We start from the raw sequence: 27,098 nt of genomic DNA on the forward strand, positions 1-27,098 counted from the left end.
GGGAAGGGAGAGGGAAAGACAGATCTCTCGACCGTCTCTGATTAACTCCCTCAGAAACATAACTCCATAAAACATAAGCAGGAAAGAAGATAGAAGTAAGCAGAACACCACTTCTACCAGTTCAGGATGTGCCCCAGTGTTCCTTATGACCAATTTATGGAAATATCGGACACCATGAGGTTGATGCATGGGGCATATTTATATCATTACCAAAATCCTTCACTCTGCAAAGCAATGAGTCACTGGAAGACCTGATGACTGTTGCATGAACAAACTCCAGAAAGGAAGAGGGAAGAATGGACAAAGGAAGGGGTGGATAAAAGGAGGAAAAAGTAAAAATGGCTCACTTTAAACTCTCAAGGAAAACAACAATAAAACACACTCAGAACTGTACCAGATTTTGGTTCTAGCACTTGTGACAGGTGTTAACCTGTAATGGTTGAACTGCAGCCAGCAGCTCTTAGCACCTTAACTCTTCTCCCGTTCTCAGAGGCGGCTGGAGCTCAGGGAGACTAGGAAGGTGCAGAGGCTGAGCTCTGACATGGTGCTCAGTGGACTCATCCTCTAACTCCCTTGTTACTTGGGGCTTACAACACTGGGCAGGTAGCAAATTGCTGGCATTGCCCAGTGATGGTCCCTTGGGTTCCAGTTCCTGTCCTAGACAGGTTCCTTGCTGTGATCCCACCTCTCACACACGTAGGTTCCTGTGTCAGTTGTTTGCTTTCTTCAGAGGTGTGAAACCCTCTTCCAAATATCGAGCAGCTGTGACCTAAGCCCCTTTCACTCATTAGCTCCTTTTCCTCCAGTTCCATTGTGCTTGTGCCATTCCACGTCTCTGGGGTTTGGGTTTTCTGGGGTCCTGAATCTCCACTCCCTTGTGAGATCTGACCCTTCCGAATCCCTGATCTTGGCTGGACTCTGATTGAACACGAGGTCTGTAATGTCTGAATCCTGACGGAGACAGCGAGGAGAGGAAAGGCTAAACAGGCTTCCTTGGGAGAGAGGGGAAGTATCAGACCCTCTCCAAAGCTTGGGGGTGGGGGCAGATGAGCTATCCATTCTAGGAGGAGAGGTTGAAATCTGAGCATCACAGGGAAGCACACTATTGCCAACTCTTGATCTTAAAAAAACATGAATCCACCTCCCCAAAATCATGATATTTGTCTTCATGTTTTTTACCCTTTAGGGAGTCACATTTTCAAGCTTTCCCCTGCAACCATGAGGGCTAGAAACCATTTTTTTTGTAAACAAAAGCAGAGATTTGCATGTAATCCCATGACTCTAGGAGCTGGACCTCTCACTTCATCCTATTTCAGCTCCTTCCCATTCATGGGATGGACCAACACTAGCTCGCGTGAGCTGCATCCTGTCACAGCTGGCTGCAGGATGAACTCAATGATTTTAGTCAGTTGTACATACTTGCAAGGCTATCTGTCCTTTGCACCTTAAAAGAAAAGCAGTGGCCCCCCTTAATCTCTCTGCCTCTGCCTTCCCTGGGCGTTAGTTCAAAGTGCCTGTAGTTACTGATTAGCACGTTGTGATTCCCTCCGGGATGCTTTACCTTTGTTCTTTGTTGGTTTCCTCAAACTAAAATGGATCATTCAGACTGAAACACTCTCTGGGTTTTGAAAACGTGACCTAGTCCACTATGCAGGACCCAGAGCAGGAACTCAAGTGGCTCAGAGAGCCTGGGTATGTGCTAGAAACTTTGTTACAGAAACAATGTTTTATCTCTATCTCTCCCCCACCACCCCGTGTGTTACTGTGGCATTGCACGTACCTTCTGGAGTAGGGACAGGGGATGTTAATGCATTTCCTCTGTCATTAGCCCTTTGAACTCTCCCCCCTCGGAGAGGAGCACAAATACTACTTCAAACTAGATTCTCCAGGGACTAATAGACAAAAGGTTTTTGGAGAAATAGCCTGGTTTTAAACTGGCTCAGGACCTTCTTCCAGCCAATGAGCAGGACCCCAGATCCACAGAGGACCCTAGCTCCAAGGGAAGGGTTGGAAGGGCAGGGGGCTTGTTCTGAGCTGAAGCTATGATGAACAAGGAGATCCCTTGGGTGGGGCCAGAGCCCATGTTAGGGTTGGATGATTGCTGGGAAGCTTATTACCATGTATGTTGGTTCTTTCATTGTTTTTAATGTTTTTCCCTGGAGTGTTTTTATTTAAGAAGAAATAGATTTGCGTAGTATGACACCCCCAGGGCACAAGCAGCGTTCCCGTCGCTCACTAGCCGGGAGACCTTTGACAATGCTTTGCTAGTGAACAGTGACTAGCTGCTCTGTTCACTCTCATCCACCAGCATCCAAAATGAGGCCCAGCTGAATCCACGAATGCTACACCCAGCTAGTCATGAATAGACACAGGGCGGCACCCACATATCCCTCAGTCTCAGCCTTGCACCCCAGAACTGTGCATCATGTACTGCTCAGGACCTCCCATGCCTGAATGGTGTCAACTCATTAGACATCTGTCATTCCATCAAGGGATGATGAACAAGCCCCAGCCTTTAACGTGCGTAGAGATCCCCCAAAATCTCCAGTCAAAAGCAAACTGGCTTAGAAAAAGAATGAAACAAGCTTATTAACCAGAAAGAGATTTTAAGTGAGAGCGGCATAAAAGTCAGCACTGGTTAGAAAAGAAAAGAAAAGATTGTGGTTGTATCCTAACTCCTCAACTTTACCAAGCTGAATAAGATTTGAAAGCAAAAAGGTCCCTCTCTCCCCAAAACTTTCCGCAGGCCATACTAACTGGAAGGCTTTCCGGCCAAGTCCCCTTCTTCCCCAATCCCCTCCCACGCACACTTCAGTGATGGTTCCTTGTCTTTCACACACTCCTGCCACCATGTGTTGAGATAGGGAGGACAGGGTGTGGGGAAGCCATTGTCTCTTATTTTATGCCCTCCTTTCTGTGAGGATTACCTGCACCCCAACAAGGGGAGGAGACAATCAGCCTGTGGTTTATGGGAGATTTGAAGCATCTTCCAGGTGAACTGTAAATCTTTTGTTCACACTGTCTTTGTACGTGAGGGATGATATGCAAATCTTTTGTTTACAGTCCCCGCTGCTGGCAAATGGTTGCTTCAATAGCTAATAGTTTTCTAACACCTGTGGTCAGTCCTTTGTTGATGCTGGGGAGCTAGTCTGTGAGTGTTCCACAGAATTACAACGTTTCAGTAACAAACATATAGCAAAAGTTGTATAATGCCATATCCAATACCGATGCACACATTTAACAGGACAATTATGCTCAGCACATTATGAGTTTTCAACTGATATCTCACAAGGCATACTTTGTACAAAATATATCAGAACCCTATAAATGTGGTGAACATGGGGTATAGAGTCTCACACACAGGCAGTGGTGCATAGTACCTTATAAGTGTAGCAATTACACCTATTAACGTCCTCTGAAAGGGGACAAGCAGGTCTCCTTGCCCAACCTGTCTGTCGTGGGGTAATATAGTGAAGGCAGGAAATTGCACAGCCTGGAAATACCCTGGTCAGAGGGGAGAGGGCTGCAGTCTCTGCCCAAGAGGTGACACTGGGGAGCTGGCAGCCTGGAGACAGGTGCCCTTGCTGGCCACTGAAGTCTAGGTGCAGTTGCCCAAACTCTGACACTGCAGATGTTGTTGGTTGTTCTCAGCAGTAAAGTAACCCCGGGTTGAACCCCGCTCTCTCCATGCTCCCCCAGCAGTGCTGTGTCTTGCTAATTCTTCTCTTTGGGGATTTCTACAGGCTGATTCTGTCTTCTGCAGCTTGGTTTCCTGTTGCCTTTTACAGCATCCTGTGCCCCTTCCAATTTCTCTCGGCAGGGCTGCGCACTGTGAAAAATTGAACCCAAATCACGGGGCAGAGCAAACTTTTGCTGCTAAACTTCTAAAGCTTCCTTTCTTCTCAGTGGGATCCTGCATGAACCCAACCTTCCCAAAGCTTAATGGGATCAGGCCATCCCTGTGCAGGGCCCTGATTCTCTTCCCCCACGTTACGAGTAACCCCCATGCAACTTGTGTCCCAGGGACTATGGGTAAAGATGAAGCACACTGCTCACAGGTACAGTGGGGGGGGGGGGGAATTTTAATGCTAAAGAAGAGAAAAATGATGCACAGCCCTAGTTTAGGTTTTTCGTAAGCTCAGCACTAGCTAGGCTCTTCATCCCATTTTATCTGCCCACCCAGAGCTCATGGGGGCTGGATGGGCTGGTTCTGGGTTTGGCCTCTCCGTACCCAATGCTGACATGCTGCCTGCACTCTCCAGAATGAGCTGGCCGCAGCAGTAAAATCTGCAGTTATGATCACAGATTCCCTGAAGTGAGCCACCTGCCGCCACGTCCAGGCGATAAGTTACAGGTGCCCAGACAAAGCTGGCCCCCTTCAGACAGACTAATTTTTGCATATTCAGTGACTGACCCATAAAGGAGAGAGTTTGCTCTGTTGAACGAGAACAGCGCCACACCCCAGTGGGTAGATAAGCAATGCCCTGGAATGCAAGGGGTCAAACTTGGGAAGGGAGGAAAATAACTGGTTACATTCTCAAGGGATCAACAGCCTCAGGCTAAGCCAGGACCCTTCTTACCCCATGGCCTGATGCATCTAAATGCTGTGACAGGGTCCCTGGATGCTGCAGTGCTCAGGGGTAGCAGGTTGGAAATCCCTCAGCTTCTTCAGTCATGTTTTCCTGAATTCAGGGTGAAGGGGGGAATGGTGTGATGCTTTTTTAGTGGAAACTTAGAGGCTGGAGCATAGTTCTGCAGCAAGGCGAGGGCAGGGCTGAAGTCTGTGACTATAGAAGCAAGGGATAGACAGGGACCTGGTCACAGCCATGGTAACCTTGGAGATATTTTTTGGTCTGGGTGGGGGAGAGATTGAAATTAATGGGAGCAGGATCTGGCCCAATATCTGTACAGAGTACAAGTTAATACAATCCTTGTGCCATGGGACCTGGCATCTGTGAAGCCACTTAAAATCATAGAATATTAGGGTTGGAAGAGACCTCAGGAGGTCATCTAGTCCAATCCTCTGCTCAAAGCAGGACCAACACCAACTAAATCATCCCAGCCAGGGTTTTGTAAACCCTGACCTTAAAAACCTCTAAGGATGGAGATCCCACCACCTCCCTAGGTAACACATTCCAGTGCTTCACCACCCTCCTAGTGAAATAGTGTTTCCTAATATCCAACCTAGACCTTCCCCACTGCAACTTGAGACCATTGCTCCTTGTTCTGTCACCTGCCACCACTGAGAACAGCCGAGCTCCATCCTCAAACACTGAACTAGCAGAAATCTTTCTGGTTAGGATGCAGAAAGAATGGGATGGTGAATAATACAAAAAAAATTATAATACTTTTATATACATCCATGCTGCAGCCTCATCTGGAATATCATTTTCAGTCTGGCTCACCTGCTCTCAAAAACGATATTGTAGAGTTCAGAGAATAGCGATGAGGGAGATCAAGGTCATTGAAAAACTCTACTAGGAAGAGAAATGGAGAAGACTGGGATTGTTTACCTTAGAAAAGTGATTGAACAGGAGGGAACATGTAAAATACTAATTGGTCTAGAGAAGGTAGGTTGGAAAGTTCTGTTCTCCCTGTCATGCAACATGAGAACAAGGGGAGATTCAACTGAATTGGAAGGTGGGAAATTCAAACTGAGAAAAGGAAATACTCTAACCTAATGTGTAATTAAACAGTGGAACTCACTGCCACAAGAAATCGGTGCGAGCAAGAGCACAGAAAGATTCAAAAAGGACTGTGTATTTATAAGGACATCAAGAATAGGCAGAGTTATCAGAATTGTATTAAAACACTTTGGAAGTGCATAGCCTTAGCCTCAGGTGTAAGACAATCTAACTATTAGAGCAGCATGTGTAAAACAATTAACAAACCCAGTTATAAAAACATGGTCCTTTATAGAGGCTTCAATCCTGCAAACGCTTAAGCATGTGCTTAACTGTGCGCCAGTTGACTTCAGCAAGGGGGCGTCTGAACCCATGGAACAGCAATTCCCAGCAGATGTTTCCATTTCCTCTTTGACTGACAAGCAGCTGAACCAATTATAGGGAAGAGTTTTTGGCCCCTGTTCTGAGCATGTTTACTTCAAGGGTTCCATGAGCCGCTAAAGTGATTGCTAGGTAGCACAAAGGGGAATCTTTAGGTGACAGAAATGTTCATCTCCTATTTTCCTATGGCTCAGAAGCCACTGAGACTGCCTCAGCCATCAGCAATCACCGGGTTCTGCTGCCTCAAAGAGGGGTGTCAGAGAGGAGTCTCCTTATATTGAACATCTGTGAACCTCCATTCAGTTCAAGGTTTATTTGCAGGTGCAGAATCTGGCAGGCAGGATGGTCAACACGGTGTTGGGGGGATGCCTGGGTACCAGGTGTCTGAGATCTCCATCTCCAGATGTACGCTGTAACAGCTGATCCTCATATTGTGTGATTGACAGCAGCTGTGGGGAAAAATCAGACTCAGTAAGTTAGAACCTAAAGAATACGCCTGCAGTACGTGCATCACACTTGTCCAAGTGCTGCACTAGCCCCGTGCATGCCAGCCAGCCAGAGATAAACAGGGCACGTTGGACAGACACAGCGATAGGAAATGGTCATCGGTGCTGTGAAAGGGAGACCTGAGAGGTAAAGACCTTCAGGAACCTAAACTCTGTGCTTCTAATTCTGAAATGCAGTGATTTAGTGTTAGACACAAACTAGAACAGCCAGGCCAAGAAAACAGTCCCAGCCAGGTCTGAAACAGCTTTTCGATTTCAACGCACTGGGACTGGGAGGTTGCCCAGAAGGAAAAGGCAGAAGGACCTCGTGTGTAACTTGAACTCTGTGGCTGACACTGCACAGTGACTGCATTGCAGACATTTCACTCACCCCTCTTTTCTGAAATCACGCACTCTGTAACAATAATCACAGCCAAGATTACAACAAGGGCCCCGAGAACCATCCGGATGATGAAAACAACATGGGAGGCATTGCTCCTTTTATCTGAAATCAAGAAAAACTTGTCATTGTGGGATGCAGGGATGGAGAGAGGGACAGATTTGCCTCTAAAGGAGGGACACAGGCTGATGGATAAATAAAGGGACGGCAGAGACAGTATAAAGATGAAAAACTGTTTCTCCCCCCACTTAATATTCCACTCCCTTCTGTGTCACAGGCAGTTTCCTTGGCCTCCCTTTTTCCCAGCAGGTTCCTCTTCCTATGCCAGCTGCTGGGAGCTGTGGGGTCACCGGGCCGGGTTCAGCCCTCTCCTGGGGAAACTTCCCATGAGGCCAGCCAGCCCACTGACTCTGCTGCAGGAGTAGGAAATCCCTAGCAGAGCAAGACACTAGAGACCTGGCCAGAGCCCTTACTGAGAGCAACATTCCGCTAACTGACCCCATCTATGGTTCCCACCCTAGACTCATGAAACCTCTCCCAATTCCCCTCATCCCAAGGGAAATGGCTTCATTAACCCTGCCCCTGCCAATCCACAGGATAAATGGGACTCCATACCTAGGCTAGGGGCATGGATCTGTCACTGGGCAGGGACTGGCTCAGTAGCGGAGGAAGGAAACCAGAAACCCTACAAGATTTATATCTCTTAACATAACAATAGAATTTACATATAGATTCATAGATTCTAGGACTGGAAGGGACCTCGAGAGGTCATCGAGTCCAGTACCCTGCTCTCATGGCAGGACCAAATACTGTCTAGACCATCCCTGATAGACATTTATCTAACCTACTCTTAAAATAGCTCCAGAGATGTAACAGGAGGATTCTGAAATGTACAAATTATGTAAAGCTCCTTGCCAGTGCTCACCATTACAAAATCAGCTTTTACCCCAGTCAGCAGTGCTCAGACACCACACTGCATCTTCACTTTCAGGGTTCCATGAGCCTCTAGAGTGTTGTAGAATACCAGGGTTGGAAGGGACCTCAGGAGGTCAGCTAGTCCAACCCCCTGCTCAAAGCAGGACCAATCTCCAAATAGATTTTCACCCCAGTTCCCTAAATGGCCCCCTCAAGGATTGAACTCACAACCCTGGATTTAGCAGGCCAATGCTCAAACCACTGAGTTATCTCTCCCCCTTATCACTTGCACAACCTTAATTCTGCCTCCATGTGTTATGTAGAGGCTCTCAACCTTTTTCTTTCTGAGCCCCCCGCCCGCCCTCCCCCAACATGCTATAAAAACTCCATGACCCACCTGTGCCACAACAACTGATTTTCTGCATATAAAAGCCAGGGCCAGCGGTAGGAAATAGCAAGCAGGGCAATTGCCTGGAGCCCACACGAAGCTACATTGCTCAGCTTTCAGCTTCAGCCCTGGGTTTTTGCTTTAACACAGGATGTTAGGAATCATTAAAAAAGGGATAGAGAATAAGACGGAGAATATCTTATTGCCCTTGTATAAATCCATGGTACGCCCACAGCTTGATTACTGCATACAGATGTGGTCTCCTCATCTCAAAAAAGCTATACTGGCATTAGAAAAGGTTCAGAGAAAGGCAACTAAAATGATTAGGGGGTTGGAATGGGTCCCATATGAGGAGAGATTAACGAGGCTAGGACTTTTCAGCTTGAAAAATCATGAGTGGTGTGTAGAAAGTGAATGAAGAAAAATTATTTACTTGTTCCCATAATATAAGAACTAGGAGCCACCAAATGAAATTAATGGGCAGCAGGTTTAAAACAAATAAAAGGAAGTTCTTCTTCACACAGCACAGTCAGCCTGTGGAACTCCTTGCCTGAGGAGGTTGTGAAGGCCAGGACTATAACAGGGTTTAAAAGAGAACTAGATAAATTCTTGGAGGTTAAGTCCATTAATGGCTATTAGCCAGGATGGGTAAGGAATGGTGTCCCTAGCCTCTGTTCAGAGGGTGGAGATGGATGGCAGGAGGGAGATCACTTGATCATTGCCTGTTAGGTTCACTCCCTCTGGGGCACCTGGCATTGGCCACTATCAGCAGACAGGATACTGGGCTGGATGGACCTTTGGCCTGACCCAGTAGGGCTGTTCTTATGCTTCCTGATGCTTGGAACTGGCACCAGATTGCAGCACTAACTAGAACCTTCACTGCCTCCACAAAACAGTAATTCTGTTGACAACTGCTGAACATCTGTATTTACACAAGCATCAAGTTCAGCTGTGGGTGTCAGTTAAATGCTTTAAAAAATCCCCACTCTAAATGCTGCACTGCACACACAATTCCCCCTCTTGGGAGAGGATGAGAGAGAGAGAATGGACCACACCTGGCAGGTGCTAGTCACGTTGTTTGATGCATGGCTCGAAGCTGCTCAAGCCCAGATTTTTTTTAGAAGGTATTTACATGTTGCAGTGCTGAGTGGAGCAGCTTAAATTTCATTTTCAAAAATGATTTAGTGCCCCATTGACTTCCAATGAGAGAAGCTCCTAAGTCACTTAGGCCTTCCAGTGCTGAGTGAAGCAATGCCTAAATACCTTTGCAAATCTGGGCCTCAGATACTATGATGATCAGGGGCAGTAAAAGAATCAATGTAGAAAAGAGGAACAGATTCTCCGGTGCACCGAGTGTTGCTCCAGATGCCTTATGCCCTGCCCTGCCCAGTCTTTGGGGGCTGTCATAAAGAAGCTCAGTGCTGGGCATAACATAGAGCAGCTTAAAGGAATCCTTGCCAGTGATTGTCTCTGGTTCTGTGTCTCAGGCAGTGCTTAATTTGTAGTGAAAGAGGTGCCAGGGCTCAAGCAATTTTTTTTTTACATTCATAATTGATGCAGCAAGCCCAGGAGTGCCGGGGCTATGGATTGCCAAGCCTGGCAAGCCCTGGCACAGACTAAGCACTGCTCTCAGCACGGCTTTCCCTGCTCCTGCTCCTTCGCTCTGTAGGAAGCTGATAGTATCTGGATCTCATAGAATAAAACACATATGAGACTGCTGATACTTACTGATGGTCACCAGGGTTCCAGCTCCTGACACAGACAGGTTCCTTGCTGTGATCCCCACCTCACACGCATAGTTTCCTGTATTAGATGAATTCACATTCTTCAAAGTGAGAGCGGCAAACCCATTGTCCAAATGCAGGGTTGTGATCACCTCGCTCTCATTCACCAGCTCTTGCTTTAGTCCCTTGGTCCCATAGTTATACCATCGCACATACATGGTGTTGTGGTTATTGACTGTCTTGAATGTACAATTCGTGGTAAGTTGTGAGCCTTCTAAATCACTGACACTGGCCACGGCTGCTGAGGATAGTTCTTTAGTTGTAGGCATGGAGACTTCTCAGGTATTTGTATTGTCTCCTCAGTCCCAGCAGCTCCTTCTGGTCCCTCTGAGGTTCCTACTTAGAGGTCAGTCATCACTCTGAGTCTGAGAAATGGGGGATGATGAACTCACAGATTCTTTGGGTCCTGAACTCCCTGTGGGGGGGACGTACCCAGATACTATGGGTAGGCTTGTGGATGAGACTAAGGAGAAATGTGGAGTAGAGGTGGCAGATTAGTTTCCTGACCTTAATCCGCTTTTGTTGTCTGCTCAGGATGAGACATATCCCTGTGTCTGAGTTTGACAGATGGAAGCAGTATAGATTGAAAACACTGACCACCAAAGTGAATGTCTCTTTGACCAATGGGAATGTTGGGAATTAAAGGATATAGGATAATTTGGTGGTTTTGTATGAGGTTTGGCAGCTCTCTGAATATCAATGGGTGCAGAGACATTTAAAACATTTACGTCTCTTTATCCCAGAAAAACGGGAGCATTTCATTTTTTCAAGAGACCCACACAGATGCTGGCAACTGAATCGATGTCTTGCTGATTGGATAGGGGAGACTTTTCTGAGTCATGGATCCACAAGCACAGGGGTCGCCATTCTGTTTGCGGATAGGATGAAGCCTGATTCGATGGCTATTCAGGAAGTTGTTCCAGGCTGTTTATTGATGGTTTGAGCTACTTTAGAGCAATCTCATCTGTTTTTGATTCATGTCTATTCTCCTACTATAGGGAAAGACTGGGTGTATTTTGTTTCCGAGAGCTTGGATGTTCTTTTGATAAATTGTTTGACAAGTGATATTTTAATTTTGGGGGGTGATTTTAATTTCTCTCTTAATGAGAGATTAGGTAGGTATCATCTGGAACGACATCCGCTGAGTGCTCAGGAATTCCCTATGGCCTGTTTGGACCATTTTTCTGTTTTTACTCATCACTTGTCTCATTTGCTGTCTAGTTGTATTGTCCCTACTGGGATCTCAGATCATGGTTTGGTCTTATTTGTGTTGTTTCTTCCTTCTGTGCCAGACCACTGTCCATACTTATATTTTAACACTCGCCTTTTACAAGATGTGCACTTTCAGCAGCCTGGGTTGCCTCAAAGAATGTTTCCCCTCCTTGTGGCAATGGTGGGAGGTGGGTAAAATTAATATTTAAATGTTTTTGCAAGCAAGACATGCAGCAGACAACCCTGGGCCTTTGCCGGAGTATGGAGGAGTCAGGGTTGGAGATCATGGAACTGGAAAAAGCCTTTCGTGGCAGTAATGATGCTGGGTCGCAAGAGCTTGAAATACAAAAACCAGCTTTTGTGGGACCTGTTTAATAGCCAAGTTCAGGGTGCACTGGTAAGGAGCCCTTCTCAAGTGGATGCACTTGCTCAGTTTTTCTTCAGCCTGGAAAAGGAACATGTTGGGCAGAAGATGATTGGCCACCTCAAGACTTCAATGGGCAGAGAGGTTTCAGATCCTGTGGGGATTGGGAACTTTGCTGTGACTTTTTTTTTTCTCAGACCTGTATGCAGCAGAGGCAGTGTCCATCTGAGACTTGATGGTTCCTGAAGTCTCTTCCTAGGATCTCAATGTTGGATGTGGACAGACTTGAGCACAACCTGACACTCTCACAATTGACTTCTGCCCTAAATGGCTTTGCACCAGGGAAGGCACCTGGTACTGATGGTTTGCTGGTTGAGTTTTATAAGGCCTTTTGGACTCTTCTTGGGCCTGACCTACTCCAGGTATTTCAAGAGAGCATCAAAGAAAAGATACTGCCACTCAGTTCTCATCAAGTGGTTCTTACCCTCTTGCCTAAGAAGGGGAATCTGGGGGAGGTGGAATAATTGTGGATCTGTGTCTTTGCTTTGCTTAGACCATAAACTTTTTTCAAAGGCCTTGACAAATAAATGAAAACTGTGATTGGTTTGGTCATGCACCCTTATCAGACCTATTGCATCCCCAGCAGGTCCATTTTTGATAACCTTTTCCTATTGCCAGATGTAATTTCAGCCTCAAAAATGTATGATTTGCACATTGGGATGATTTTTCCCTTGATCAAGAGAAGGCTTTTGATCAGGGGTGGCTCTAGGTATTTTATTGCCCCAAGTACGGCAGGCAGGCTGCCTTCGGCGGCTTGCCTGCGGGAGGTCCCTGGTCCTGTGAATTCGGAGGCATGCCTGCAGGAGGTCCACCAAAGCCGTGGGACCAGTGGACCCTCCGCAGGCATGCTGCCAAAGGCAACCTGCCTGCCGCCCTCGCAGTGACCGGCAGAGCGCCCCCCGTGGCTTGCCGCCCCAGGCACGCGCTTGGCATGCTGGTGCCTGGAGCCACCACTGCTTTTCATCATGTAGATCATGGATATTTGTTTCATATCCTTTGTGCTTTTGGTTTTGAGCCCACATTAGTCTCCTGCATTCAGGTACAGTAGAACCTGAGGGTTATGGGCACCTGAGTTATGAACTGACCAGTCAACCACTTACCTCCTTTGGAACCGGAAGTACGCAATCAGGCAGCTAATTTGAGATGGGTCTCATGGATACCTTGGCTGTCAAGCTCAGTTTTCATTCAGTGCACTGGGTTTCTCAATTTTTGTCAGAGATGGAATCAGCCCTTCCCTAGGGGTGGGACTGCCCATCTGTTAGGCGCCCCCTTGAGCGAGCCGTTCCTGATGTTTCTCTTTTCTTGCGTGTTGCTCCTGCTGTGGGTTGGGATTGACAAGCCTGGGAGTTTTCATGCTTTCAGCGAGTCTTCTGAATTTAGTTTTAATAGCTCAGGACATAAGTCATCGTATATGCCCATGGTAAAGATTCATCATTTTGAAATGCTTGTTGATTAATCCCATTTTGGTATGGAGAAGACAGCTTCTGGTTGTATACTGTATCCATCCAGCCTGGTGAACTGGCCACAAGCTTCCAATTGCAAAGAGGATGGGTGACCTCCAATGGAGAATTCTTCACAGGTCTGTTGCCATACATGTGTTTATGCATCATTTGACTTTGTAGGCGTCCGTGTCACATCCTTATTGTAACACGGAGGTAACTGTTTTTCGTTTTTCTGTCTTGTTTCAAGGTACAGCCATTATCTGTATTACTTTAGGGTATTTTTCAGTCGTTGGCTCTTGATTTTTCTTTTACGATGTTTAATTTTACTGTTAAATACAGGTTCACAAGTAAATTGGTGGTATGCCTTGCAAACTGTATTTTGGTTCAAGCAAAGATGACCATTTTAAAAAGTAGATGATGATGTAAATTATTTGATACTGGGGTTGGCAATATTCTTTGTTTCTTTAGATTTTTAGTGGTTTTACACCTTTATTGGGAGTTTAGCTAATATTAGCAATTTGGACCAGTTTATTCAGTGGTGGGCTATTGGAAATGCATTTTGTACTGTCTAAGTTATTTTTGAATTCATAATTCATTTTCCCATTTTACTGTATTTCTGCACTGATTGTATTGAAAATGTTTTAAAGGTCAAAGTCTCTGTCTTTCCTCATCCTGCTGGTCTGTCCATGGAAATCGGGCAGGAAACGCCAGGTGAGGATCATGATGCAGCTGTTATTTTGGGCAGGGCTCTGCTTATAGGATAGGGAAAGTGTGCCAACAATTCTTTAGCACAGATTTTACCAGTGGAAACCTAAGTACCCCCAGGCTAGCTGGCAGCTGAGCAGGAGCTTTGAGGATCACAGTGGCACCTAACGGATGGACTAGGGCCTAAATCTCTTTGTGGATGTAGCCTTTAATCTCTCTCTCACTTCCCAATCTACCGTTAGTACCTCTGCCCATTTCTCCCGCCCTTTGTCTATTGACTTGCCTATTTCGATGGTAAACTCTTTGGCACGAGGACTCTCACTACGCACAGCGGAGCTGATGGCAAATTATCTGGAAAGACTTAGATTTGTTGGGAAAAGCCAAGGCATTGAAGCAAAAGGTTTCACCGAATCTATTACCAATTCAACTAAATGTTCACTGCGCTCTGTGTGCACCCCTATCCCCCTTACCTCCATCCCAGGTTCCTCTTTTCTCCCCCTATGCCAGGAGTTTTGTGTGCACCCCCATTCCATCCGTACCCCCATTCCAGAGTCACCCATGCGCAACCCCGAAGACAGGGGCTCTGTGACTGCCCTTCGGCCCTTCCTCCACCATTATTTATTCTCCTCTTTCTGGCTGGGAGATAAATCATTCAGGATGGCAACATGTTACACTCCACTGGGGGGATGAGCAGAGACGAGACAGGAATGTTGTTCTACTGGAAAGTGTTAATTGGTGCCATCAATTTAGGGTGTCCAGATGTCTGGACTTTATAGGGACAGTTCTGCTATTTGGGGCTTTGTCTTATATTGGTGCTTATTACCTCCCATCCCACTCCATCCCAATTTTTCACACTTGCTATCTGGTCACTCTACATCAACTGATTCTTTGTTCTAGACAGTAACAGAGGTGGCTTTGCTGGAAGTTGTTGGTCTGCTAAACAGAGCAGGGGCTCCATGTGTCCCCCACTACTTCTCTTTGGGTTGTCTGATTTCCCCAATATCAATAGAATTCTGCCCACTGATGCCTCTATTTCTTGAAATTTTGGAAGTGATTGCATGTTGCGTGCAAAAGTTATTGCATTATAGACAAAGAGAGATGCCATCAACTTGAATGAAGATCTCACAGGATCATCCAGTTAGAAACCTCCCCTCACCCCATCTCAAAACAGTTTTTGAATATCTGAGGCTTGACCCTGCATTCCTTGTGCAGCCAAACCCCCCACAGAAATCAGTGGAATGCAGGATCAGGATTATTGTACGCACCACATAATGTCCCCCAGTTCTGCCCACAGCTCTGCCCTTTACGCTTTGTGCTGCTCCACCTCCCCCAGCACCACCTGCCCCAGCTCCCTGGAACCAGCCTAGTGTCCTGAGCTCCCCGAAAGGTTTTGTAGAACAGAGAAGGAAATGCTGGTATTTACCTTCGATGGTCACTTGGGTTCCGGTCCCAGGATATATCCCATCTTTGCTCCCAACCCTACACACGTAGGTTCCAGAATCAGTGACGTCGGCTTTCTTCACAGTGAGGGAAAGAGACCTCTTTTCTTTGTCTGCTGATATGATTTGATCTGTTCCATTGGACACCTTTTCTGTTACATTGTTTCTGATTTTATTCCATTCACCAAACCACTTGGTTGAATTATTGCTTGTGTTGAATGTACACTCGATGGTGAACTCTGACCCTTCCATTGCACGGATAGAAGGGGGTGTCTGATTCACCACAATGACAGCAGCAGTATTTTCTGTGGCTCCTGAAAGACAAAGTTCAGTGTCACTATTTGAAATTATTGCAACAGGAGGAAGAATTAAATCAAACAAAATTGTTTGCAAATGATCCACTGCAGAATGTTTCCATTTCTCTAAAAGTGCACGAGCAGGAACTCTCTGCTGAAGGTCATGGCATGAAGTTCAGAGCGGGGAGGGCTCAGACTGGGCAGTTTGCACAGGCCCTGCTGGCACTGTTAGCTGACCTGCCCCACTGGCTCCAGCCTGCCATACGGGTTCCATGGGGCCTCTCCCTAAGTGCCAGCCAGAGAGCAGTGGGTGGCTCCTAGGGATCTAGAGAGAAGCCCAGATGCAGGGAATTGGGCCTGCAGGCCCCACAGTGGAGTGTTTGCTCCAGAGAGGCAAATCTCAACAACAATGGGCCAAACAAAGAATTGGGGGGGAGGGTTCAAAGAAGGGAGACAAAGATGAGAGACACAAGACAAAAAGCAGGTGACGGCAGGGAGAAGATTGAGGAAACAGAGAGCTGGGAGTGGAAAAGAGAGGATGAGAGAGAGAGAGAGAGTGTGTGTGCAAAGGAGGGGAGAGGGCAGGACCGGCGCTAGGGGGTTGAGCGCTATAGGCGCACGGCAATTTCGCCGCCCCGCTCGCTGGTCTCGTGGCTCCGGTGGAGCTGCCGCAGTGGTGCCTGTGGAGGGTCCGGTGCTCCGCGGCTTCGGTGGAGCTGCCGCAGTCGTGCCTGCGGGCGGTCCACCGGAGCCATGCGAGCAGCCGACCGTCCACAGGCACGACTGCGGCAGCTCCACCAGATCCGCGGACCAGCGGACCCTCCGCAGGCACCACTGCGGCAGCTCCACCGGAGCCGCCTGCCACCCCCCTCCGGGCAAAACGGAGCCCACCAATTATTCTGGTGCCCTAGGCGATTGCCTAGGCTGCCTAAATGGTAGCGCCGGCCCTGGGAGAGGGATAGAAAGATGTAGGGGGCCTAAGGAAAGGGGAAGCAAAATACACATGAGGCGAACTGAGGCAGCCGCCTCAGGTGCCAGAGAGGGCGGGAGGGCGCCACTAGGATCCAGAGTGTAGAAAATTGTGTCTGCTGCTGGTGCATCTGTATTCTCTCTGCTCTGGATGCACAGAGATGGTGGAGTGCTGTGCTGGAAGAAGGAGGGCCCAAGAGACATAACAGGCAGGCAGGAGAAAGGGTGAAAGAGAATAACAGAAAGCAGCTGGAGCTGCAGGGAGAGAGAGAAGGAGGAGCCTCTTATGTGGCACCCCCAGGAGCCTGGACTGATTCACACCAGCTTCTCAGGGAGCTTCCTGTTTCCTGATGCCTCCCTGAACCCACTTGAGGAGAACAGGCCGTCAACTGAAGTAGTAGGAGCCAGTTAGACCCTTAAGATGCTGATATCTTCCCTCACTCAGGCCCTGCTACCAGCCTGCTTATTTGTCCCCTTCCACTGAGTGTTGAGAGCCACTATAGCTGGCACAGAACAGCAGTCATGAGTGAAAGAAGAAAAAGCCCCTCTGGGGCAGCATACAGAAAAAGAAAGAAAGCAAAGGAAACTTTTCTATCTAAGCAGGAAGGAGCTCTCCTGAGATACACAGACACAAATGTTCATGGTGAGCCTTCCGGCCCCAGTGAGGATGTGAGTGGTGAGGAGATGCCTGATCTGCCAGTTAGTCAGAATGCAGGTGACCCGACAGCTACTGCAGCATCCATATCTCCATCTCAAATGGATGTAACCATGCACATTCCTGAAGAAAATTGTAGCTCAGAGAAGAGTGTGGTGGAGGCACAAGAAACAGCTGCTGCTGAGTTTAGTTCCTTAAGAGTAGATAATCCAGGACTGTGGACCCACTTGAGCAGCAGCCTGAGGGACTTCCTTGTACTGCATGGGCCACAGCAAGTGAAAAACTTTACGTTCCCCAAAGACAATGAAAATAGCAGTTTCCATCCAACACATTACTGGTGTGAAATCCCCAATGTTGACAAAGCGGAGAGCTATGACTTATGTACTCAAAAACCCAGAATGCTGCATACAAAGAGCAGGACGATGTATTCCTATCTTACAGTGCTGATGAAATAGTTTCTATTCCATCAGTAACTAGGCAGGATGTAAATTAGCAATGTTACAGGTAAACTTTTTTTATTCTGCAGGACTGGATAACTTGCACCGAAGAGCATTCAAAGAATTGGCCAAGGAGCTTGCAGAACCATTTTGTTTTTAATAACTCTTGGCACAATGAGGATGTTCCAGAGAACAGGAAAAAAAAGCTACTGTTGTGCCAGTATTTTAAAACGGTAAACAGGTGACCTGGAAAACTATCAGCTGGTAAATCTGACTTTAATCCCAGACAAACAAACTTGATATAGTTTTTTGATGATGAATTTGATTGATGAAGGTAACTGAAATGATACACTTGGGGCTTGTACACACTACCACTTATATTGGTATAACTTATGTCGCTCGGGGAGGTGACTGCGCCACCCCCTGGAGCGACGCAAGTTACACCGACCTAAGCACTGGTGTGGACAGCGCTATGTTGGCAGAAGAGCTTCTCCCACAGACACAGCTGCTGCCTCTCATGGAGGTGTATTTATAGTGCCAGTGGGAGCGCACTCTCCCATTGGCATAGAGCATCTTCACCACACATGCTATAGTGGCGCAGCAACATCAAGAGTAGACTAACCCTTAGACTTCTGTAAGGCCTCTGATATTCTGATTTTGTATGGTGCTGTTTTTTAATCAACATAGAATATAGAATTGTAGGACTGGAAAGGACCTAGTCCAGTCCCCTGCACTCATGGCAGGGGTAAGTATTATCTAAACCATCCCTGACAATTGTTTGTTCAACCTGCTCTTAAAAATCTCCAGTGATGGAGATCCCACAACCTCCCTAGCCAATTTATTCCAGTGCTTAACCATCCTGACAGTTAGGAAGTTTTTCCTAATATCCAACCTAAACTGCCCTTGCCACAATTTAAGCCCATTGCTTCTTGTCCTAACCTCAGAGGTTAAGGAGAACAATTTTTCTCTCTCCTCCTTGTAACAATCTTTTATGTACATGAAAACTGTTATCATGTCCCCCCTCAGTCTTCTCTTGTCCAAACTACACAAACCCAATTTTTTCCAAACTTCCCTCAGAGGTCCTGTTTTGTTGCTCTTCTCTAGACTTTCTCCAATTTGTCCACATCTTTCCTGAAGTGTGGCACCCAGAACTGGACACAATGCTCCAGTTGAGGCCTAATCAGCATGGAGTAGAGTGAAAGAATTACTTCTCGTGTCTTGCTTATAATACTCGTGCTAATACATCCCAGAATGTTACACTTTTGACTCATATTTAGTTGGTAATCCACTATGACCACCAGATCCCCTTCTGCGGTGCTCCTTCCTAGGCAGTCATTTCCCATTTTGTATTTGTGCAACTGATTGTTCCTTCCTAAGTGTCTTTGTTGAATTTCATCCTATTTCTCCAGTTTGTCCACATCATTTTGAATTTTGATCCTATCCTCCAAAGCATTTGCAACCCCTCCGCGCTTGGTATCATCTGCAAACTTTATAAATGTGCTCTCGATGCCATTATTTAAATCATTGATGAAGATATTGAACTGAACTGCACCCAGAACTGATCCCTGTGGGACCCCACTCGATATGCCCTTGCACCTTGACTATGAACCACAGATAATAACTATTCTCTGGGAATGGATTTCCAATCAACTACGCACCTGCCTTATAGTAGCTTAATCTAGGTTGTATTTCCCCGGTTTGTTTATCAGAAGGTCATGCAAGACAATATCAAAAGCCTTACTAAAGTCCAGATATACCACATCTACTGCTTCTCCCCTACTCACAATGCTTGCTAACCTGTCAAAGAAAGCTATTGGGTTGGTTTGACATGATTTGTTCTTGGCAAATCCACGCTGACTGTTACTTATCACCTTATTATCTTCTAGGTATTTGCAAATTGATTGCTTATTTGCTCCATTATCTTTCTGGGTACTGAAGTTAAGCTGATTGGCGTGTAATTCCCCAAGTTGTCCTTATTTCCCTTTTTATAGATGGGCACTAGATTTGCCCTTTTCTAGTTCTCTGGAATCTCTCCCGTCTTTCATGACTGTTTGAAGATAATCGCCAATGGCTTAGTCAGCTGCTTGAGTATTCTAGGATGTATTTCATCAGGCTCTGGTGATGTGAAGACATCTAACTTGTCTAAGTAATTTTTAACTTGTTTTTTCCCTATTTTAGCCTCACATCCTACCTCATTTTCACTGGCATTCACTGTGAGAGACGTCCAATCACTACTTATCTTTTTGGTGAAAACTGAAACAAAAAAGTCATTTAGCACATCTACCATTTCCACACTTTCTGTTACTGTTCCCCCCCCACTCCGCCCCGTTGTTAAATAATGGGCCTACCCTGTCCTTGGTCATCTTCTTGCTTTTAATGTGATTTAGCTCAAAAAAGTTCTGGGCTTGATGCAGGAATTACTAAGCGAGATTCTGTGTCCTGTGTTACGCAGGAGGTCCGTGTAGATGTTCATAATGATCCCTGCCTGGCCTTAAAATCTATGAAACTATGACAGCCTGAAACACAGGCCATTATTCTGCTGCACCTTGTGCAGCCAGTTATATTGTGCAAAATGTGTGTAAAATACAGCAATTCTGCTTTGTTTCCTTTGTACAGGTGCAAATGATGATAGAAGATGCAGGCTGGGGGGGAGGGGTGGTCAGGTGCACAGTCTTAAATAGAGACCATCCATTTTCACTAGCATGTTAGACTCAAGATTCTTTTCTCCTTCCATTACTAACCTCTGGTTCTACAGGGAATCAGATCTCAAGTCCACTAAGAAGCTACAAGTCATATCCAAAATATCTGGAGATGATAGTTTGCCTGCTCTCCCCTGTATTCTGGAGAGATTCACTGCACAGCTGTCCTGCTCTGCAGATTCAGCTGTCCAGTCTTCCCTCTGAACCAGAGATACAGACTGTTTACTCAAAGAATCAATATGGAGACACTCCTGTCCCAACACCATTGTCTCTTCGACAAGCTGGTTAAGCTTATAGGTCTGTTTAAACACTCTAACAATTTTTATTCCATCTGAAATCTCCTCAAAGCTCCCCACCAGGGATTTTTTTCAAAGCAAATTCAGTGGATTCATTTTCATTTGAAAGACTTTGGCCACTAGGCACCAAAACACTTTCCTCAGAAGAGAGACTGTTTACTATTAACAATGGCCCATTAAGAGTCAATGGAAACAATTGCTTTTTGCCCCACTAGGCACAGCTACTACTGACTTTTCACAGACCTCAAAGACTTCACCCAGAAATTCATTTCCTTCTGCAATGTCATGCACTGCAACAGGTTCTTGTTGAGCTTTACTTATGTCCAGAACCGACTTTGGCACAACAGACAAATCACCCAACTCCTTCTGAGTTTCACATACATCCAGTATCACCTCTGGCCCATCAGGAGGCTTTTCACAAAAAACCCTTTCAGGTAAACGGCTAGATTTCATAGTCACAAGATTAGAAACATTCTCTTCCTTGTTACAAGTTTCCACTATGGGTACCATAGTCCAATCATCTTCATGCTTTCCTTGTGCCCTGGCTATATCATCACCCTGATCAGACAAGGCTGTCATATCTTTACCCAGCACCACACTAGCAACAGGTAATATAGAAGCACCAGAATTGCTTGGTCTTTGGGAGCTATTTATGATATCAGTTGGATGCAACCTACCTGCAATGTTATCATCCCTAGTAGACACAAATTTAGGACCACTTCCTTCCTGGGCTTTAGTTGTATCCAGAACCAACTTTAGGTCAACTGACAGATTTTCAACTATCATAGGCTGACAGGCTGCTTCTGTCTGCTCTACAAACAGAAAAGAGCTGGAGAAACATTTCCCTCAAACAGACAAACAGCTTGGGATATCCTTTCCCTTGTCCCAGCACACATGGCTGTTCACAGACCATTGCTTTGAGATTGGGATAGCTCCCTTCATGCGCAAATCATTACTCCTAAGAGACATAGGAACATTTCCTTCACTGTCACAATTCTCCACACTGGAAACAAGTAAGGTGCAGGGATACTCACTTTCCACTAACCTGGCCTCCCCAAACTGCTGATTAGACAAAGCCATCAGCTCAGAAGGCTGCCTCTGCTTATCTAAACTTTCTTTGCCTTCCCCTCCCTTAACAGATAAACTGCTGTGTCCACAAATAGTGTCTTATTACACTGAGCTACTTTAAGCCCATCACTTTTACCTGGCTCAGGCTGACTTTCCCAAGCTTTACTAGCCAACAACTTATCACTCACCAAGACTATCCCCCTTCCTTCCTCAGTTAGGGCTTTAATCTGATCACCATCAATTTGCTCTAGAGAAACATCTTCCTGAGCCTTATCTAATGCCAGATTCGCTTCTGAGATACCAGACAGACACTCAGAAATTTCTTCCATACGTGCATTGCCTCTTTGCACAGAAAAACAGCTATCTTCCTCATACAAACATTTGGAGAAACCCTTCACAGGCAAATCCTTGTCCCTAGTAGACACAGGTACAGGACTATCTCTTTCCTGTGCCTGGTTTATGTCAACCTGACTGAACAAAGCTTTAATGTCATCCCCAATCAAAAGATCCTTAGGCAATAACTTTCTTACATCAGCTATAACTTCATGTGTAACACCATTCCATTGGAGATGGGTTCTGGCTAACGGCACACTTACAGTAAATTCAGAGAGGATTACAATATTCACACTCTGATTTGGTAAATAATCTTCCTCTTTGGCAAGATCTGCTTTAAAAAAGAATGATATTAGAAGCTGTAATTGGTCCTAAACAGCTTTTACCCTTGACTTTTACATTCTCTGCACAAGTTATGGGGTTACCTTCACCCAAGCTGCCAGCAAAAGCATTTACATAAAAGGTGTCAGTGTTCGAAAAAATTTGGTTACACACAGACAACTGCTTAGAGTCAAACAAACCAACATTGTTACAAACTGGATAGATTCTATCCCCATGCTTGCTGTTGAGAGGAGCTGGCTTTCCAGGATGATTCAGTTCCTGTTGTTCCTATGTTCGTTTAAGTTAGAGCTTAAGTCTGTCCATTTTTGCCTTAGTTTCCAGTTCCTGCAGTCGAATATCTGCCATTCTTTGTTCACGTTCAAAATGCAGGCGTTCTCTGCCAGCAGCTTCTCCTTCCATAGCAGCTATTTTTGCTTTTGTTCAAGTTCTAGCTGCTGGTTTCTCACTGCAAGTATTTTTGTTGGGTCTGCTTCCTTATCACTGACAATTCACAGAGTTTTCAGTTCCTGCTCTGGGGTCTTTATCTTAAAAGACAGTCCCCTCTGTGAGTGCAATTCTTCTAGGTTTTTTCTATCAGGATCTTGATCCTGGGTCACTCACAGTAACTGATTTTTAACCCTTAAACTCTCCAATATCAAAATTAATTTTTTTGACAAGTGTGTGGTTCTCATCCAAAAACCCAATTAACCTGTGGTAATGTGTATCCCAGCACAACTGCGCCACTGTGACCGGGGTCCTAGTGGGGGCCAGCTGTGGTCACTCAATTAGGGTGAACTGCAAAGAATAGGGCTCCAAACCCCCAAAAGCTGGTGGGTATTCCAATACTTAGATTCACTAACTCAGCATAAAACAGCTTCTTTATCACCTCACTGGTTACTCAGACCTTAAAGTGAACCAGCCTCAGGCCTCCATCCAGGTACCCACGTCAAATACAATGAAAATGTCTGTAAATCTTATTTCATCATAGAAAAGAAAAGGTTCTACCAATCCCGAAGGATCGGACACATTACCTCCCAGGTTAATGAATGTTTCAGATCTTACCCAAATACACGCTACAGCTAATTTTTATTAATTAAACTAAAATTTATTAAAAAACAAGAGAGTATGGTTAAAAGATCAATATACATACAGACATAAGTTCAATCCATTGAGGTGCAGATTCACAGCAGAGATAGTGAGCTTCGTAGTTGCAAAGAGTTCCTTTAGAATTCAGTTCATATGTTATAGTCCAATGTCCAAATCTCATATTCAGGGCATACCAGCATAACTGGGACCTCAGTCTTGCGACTCAAACTTCCCATGATGAAGCCTAAGCAGATCTGAGATGACAGAATCAGGACTCTTTGACAAGTTGGGAGTTCCTCAGGGAACAAAAGATAATTAGGATGACTTTGAAGGAGGTCTATCACTGGTACAAATTTACATAAGGCCATTTCATTTTCCTCCACCATTCACAGATTATTTACTATACATTTCAATGAGAGATAAATACTGAGAGATCCCATGTTTACAGTTCATTTAAATCCTAGGATCTTCTTTTGACCTCTGAATTATCAGAATACAGCATGGACTGCGACTGTTGATTTCACTGTTGACCCTACTTATACATCTGTAAATACACACTAACACGATCTCCCCACATGTCTTCTGTGGGTTATTTATTTTGCAGGATGGTTAACCCTTTCTAGCCATGCGTCACAGATGGTGTCTACAAAACTGTGTGAGTAGCTGCTGGCACTGGGGATCAACTGGGCTGCAGAACAATGCAGAGAGGGAACCAAGAGGCCGAAGACAGATGACCGCAAAGTCAAAGATTCTAACTGCACCTCAGGGGATGCCTCATCTCCCTGCTTCTCTTACAAGGAATTTGACCAGATAGTGGGAACCATAGCGAGTGCAGAGCTCACAGCGCTGCATGGTGATCTGCTAAGTGGGGATTGGCACTCCCCCACATCAGGAGGAGACCCAGCTGCCGGGTGAAGGGCAAGAGGTGACCTGGGGTGAAGCGGGTAATTGAAAGAGGCTATGGTGCCAGAGCAGCTACAGCACCTCCTGGGTCCATTTATAATATATATGGAGAGATACCTATCTCGTAGAGCCGGAAGGGACCCTGAAAGGTCATTGAGTACAGCCCCCTGCCTTCACTAGCAGGACCAAGTACTTATGTTGCCCCGGATCCCTAAGTGGCCTGCCCCCTCAAGGAATGAACTCACAACCCTGGGTTTATCAGGCCAATGCTCAAACCACTGAGCGATTCCTGCAGAGAGGCTGTTTGGGGATAGCCCTGGGGAGCAGCGCACTGCAGAACCAGCATCACAGCAACCACCGGAACTGGAGCTGGAGCCTGGAAGTTTCTGCCGCCGTGTCTGCTGAGGGCCAGTGCAGGGCCTCATTGCTGGCCTGTCTGAAAGGAACAGAGGAGTGAGGGCTGCTCTCCTGTGGAGGAGGAACTCCCAGCAGAGAGGCTGGAGGGGTGGGTGGCTGTCCAGGCTGAAGGATAGAAGAGGCCGGGTGTCGTGGTGATGCCAGAGCAGGATGTGTGCTATGTCTCTAGAAGAGATGGTGCGGGATTTGAAGGACTGTGTGCACTGGGGGTAATAAATGGACCGTGTGTTGGGGTGTTTGTTACAGGTCAATGCCCGATGTCTGTGACATAAACTGATCCCAAGGAGGGCGGAACTGAGGCCAGGGAGCCTGTCATGGAGTCCTTAGGGCAGTGGTGCCCAAATTGTACAGGACTGTGCGAGAGGTGGGGGGCACGGTGGGGCCAAGGCCAGCCCCCTTGGGGGTTAGGGAGGGAGCTCTCCCCAGCCACACTTAGGGCCCTGGTTGCAGCCCCACTGGCAGCCCCGGTGGTGGGTCCACTCCTAGCCTCATCCCCAGCCGCAGCCCTGGTGTCAGCCCCCAACTCCCGGTTCTGCTCCTGGCTGCTGCCTTGACCACAGCCATGGCTCCACACCCAGCCACAGCTCCGACTCCAGCCTCAGTTCCCAGCCCCGACTGCAGCTTGGCTCTCTGCTCCCAGCTGCGCCTCCCAATCACGGTTCCTGGAGAGGCCCCAGACATGTTTCATTATGGGTAAGGGGGGCATGATGGAAAAAGTTTAGGGACCCATCTTAGTGCGCTGGCAAGGGAAGTGGGATGGGAACCCAAGAGTTAGCTGCCAAAGGGGGCTGGGGCAAGGTGCAATCGTTCCCAGTGGGGCTACTCAGCATGAGCAGGGAGGGCAGAATCTAGGGCGACCATAAAACAGCTTCTTTACCAGCTTTGCAGCCAACATCTCCACTGATTTGTTCCCATAGACGGCAGTGGAGTTCTGCCAGACGTGAATTCAGATCAGTCCATTGTTTTCTAAACTACGACCTGGTCTGTGCTAGAAAAGCTTTGCTACTCTAACTACACCGGCAAGCCCTCCTCGAGGAGACACAGCTCAGAGCAGGGGAACAGTGCTCTTGCTTGTACAGCGTCCACCTGCTCCTTCAGCACAATAAGCTACACTGGCCACAACACTTTCCGGCTGGTATCGCATCTACACTGGGGCTTTTGCTGATGCAGAACATCATAAAAATCACACTTCTCATCTCAGTGACAGGGCTGTGCTGGCAGGAGTTTCTAGTGCACACCTGGCATAAGAAGAAAATGCTGTAAATTGATTGTCAGTGATGATGCTTAGATCAAAACTGATAACACAGTCGTTACCTCTCTATGCCCTTTAATTCCACAGAAAGGTTTGTTACGGTTCAGCCCTCCTTCCCCTGAAACACTCTCTTCTCTGAAAGAGTCAAACCCCACAAACTCACCTATCCACAGAGACAGGAGAAGTGGCCAAAGCAGAGAGAGCCTTTCCAGCTGGGCTCTCATGTTCCTTAGAGAACCTTTCCCTGGGCACTGCTGCCAGGGGCCCTAATTGAGGAGGTGTCAGATCTGCTGCTAAAACAGCCAGTGCTCTTAGTTCTTGTAGCTCATTGGCTGAGGTAACCCCAGAGCCATTGCTGCACACTCTCTCCCCGTCCCCCTTCTGTGCTGTCTCTTGGGAACTCTCCTCTGCTCGATGGTATTTTTATCTGCTGATTCTTTGTTCCATGTGTGAGTTTCCTGCCAGTATCCCCTGCCCACTTCCCTAATGTTTTCTCACATTTTGTCACACTGAACGTTTCAAATCACATGGTGAATTTAAAAATATTGCTGTTGAATTAATTTTTAAACTTCCTCTCTTCTCTATCAAATTCTACACTAACCCGGCCTTTCAAAGTTTGACAGGATCAGACCAGCAACGTCCCTGGCCCTGAATCTCCCTCTTCAAGGTCTGAGTCATTTCTATTCCAGTTGTATCCTCTCAGAGGGGGTGTAGATCGGGGTCCACAATAACAAATATACCATGTAAAATACAGGTGTCATTCCCAAAGAGTGGTGCAGTGGGGTCGTAGTACAAAGAGTGAGCAAAATGGAGGGGCAGTTGTATCTTTGCTTTGGAAAATCTCATCAGGTTCTATTCCCTTCTGCAAAACTAAACCCAAATCCAGCCATGGGTCACACCTGAGTCCTATTTTATCTGAGCCCCCACAGATCAGGAAGGGTTTTGGTGGGCAGTTCTGCTGTTGGCCCATCAGTCCCTCATACTGACATGCTGCCTGCATATGGAAGGCCTTGGTAGCTGCAGTATTAAATCTGTGATTAAAAATGAAAATCCCCAATGCCTGATACATGCTGCCACATCCAGGAGATGGCAGACCGAGGTGCACAGATGTGATGTCCCTTCATACAAAATGATGTAACTTAACTCTGCACAGGAAATGACCCACAT

General features: G+C 46.5%; 1 gene segment (V, D, J or C); it reads right to left on the reverse strand.

The window, feature by feature from the left end:
• Nucleotides 1–5,395: 5,395 nt before the first annotated feature.
• LOC127034445 (Ig kappa chain V region K29-213-like) lies at nt 5,396–26,298 on the reverse strand. The segment is given in 4 exon segments: nt 5,396–6,454; nt 6,882–6,995; nt 15,184–15,513; nt 26,095–26,298. Coding segments are annotated over 4 exon segments (528 nt in total).
• Nucleotides 26,299–27,098: the final 800 nt, after the last annotated feature.

This window comes from Gopherus flavomarginatus, chromosome 14 (assembly GCF_025201925.1).
Source record: "Gopherus flavomarginatus isolate rGopFla2 chromosome 14, rGopFla2.mat.asm, whole genome shotgun sequence".
NCBI classification, from domain to species: Eukaryota; Metazoa; Chordata; order Testudines; family Testudinidae; genus Gopherus; species Gopherus flavomarginatus.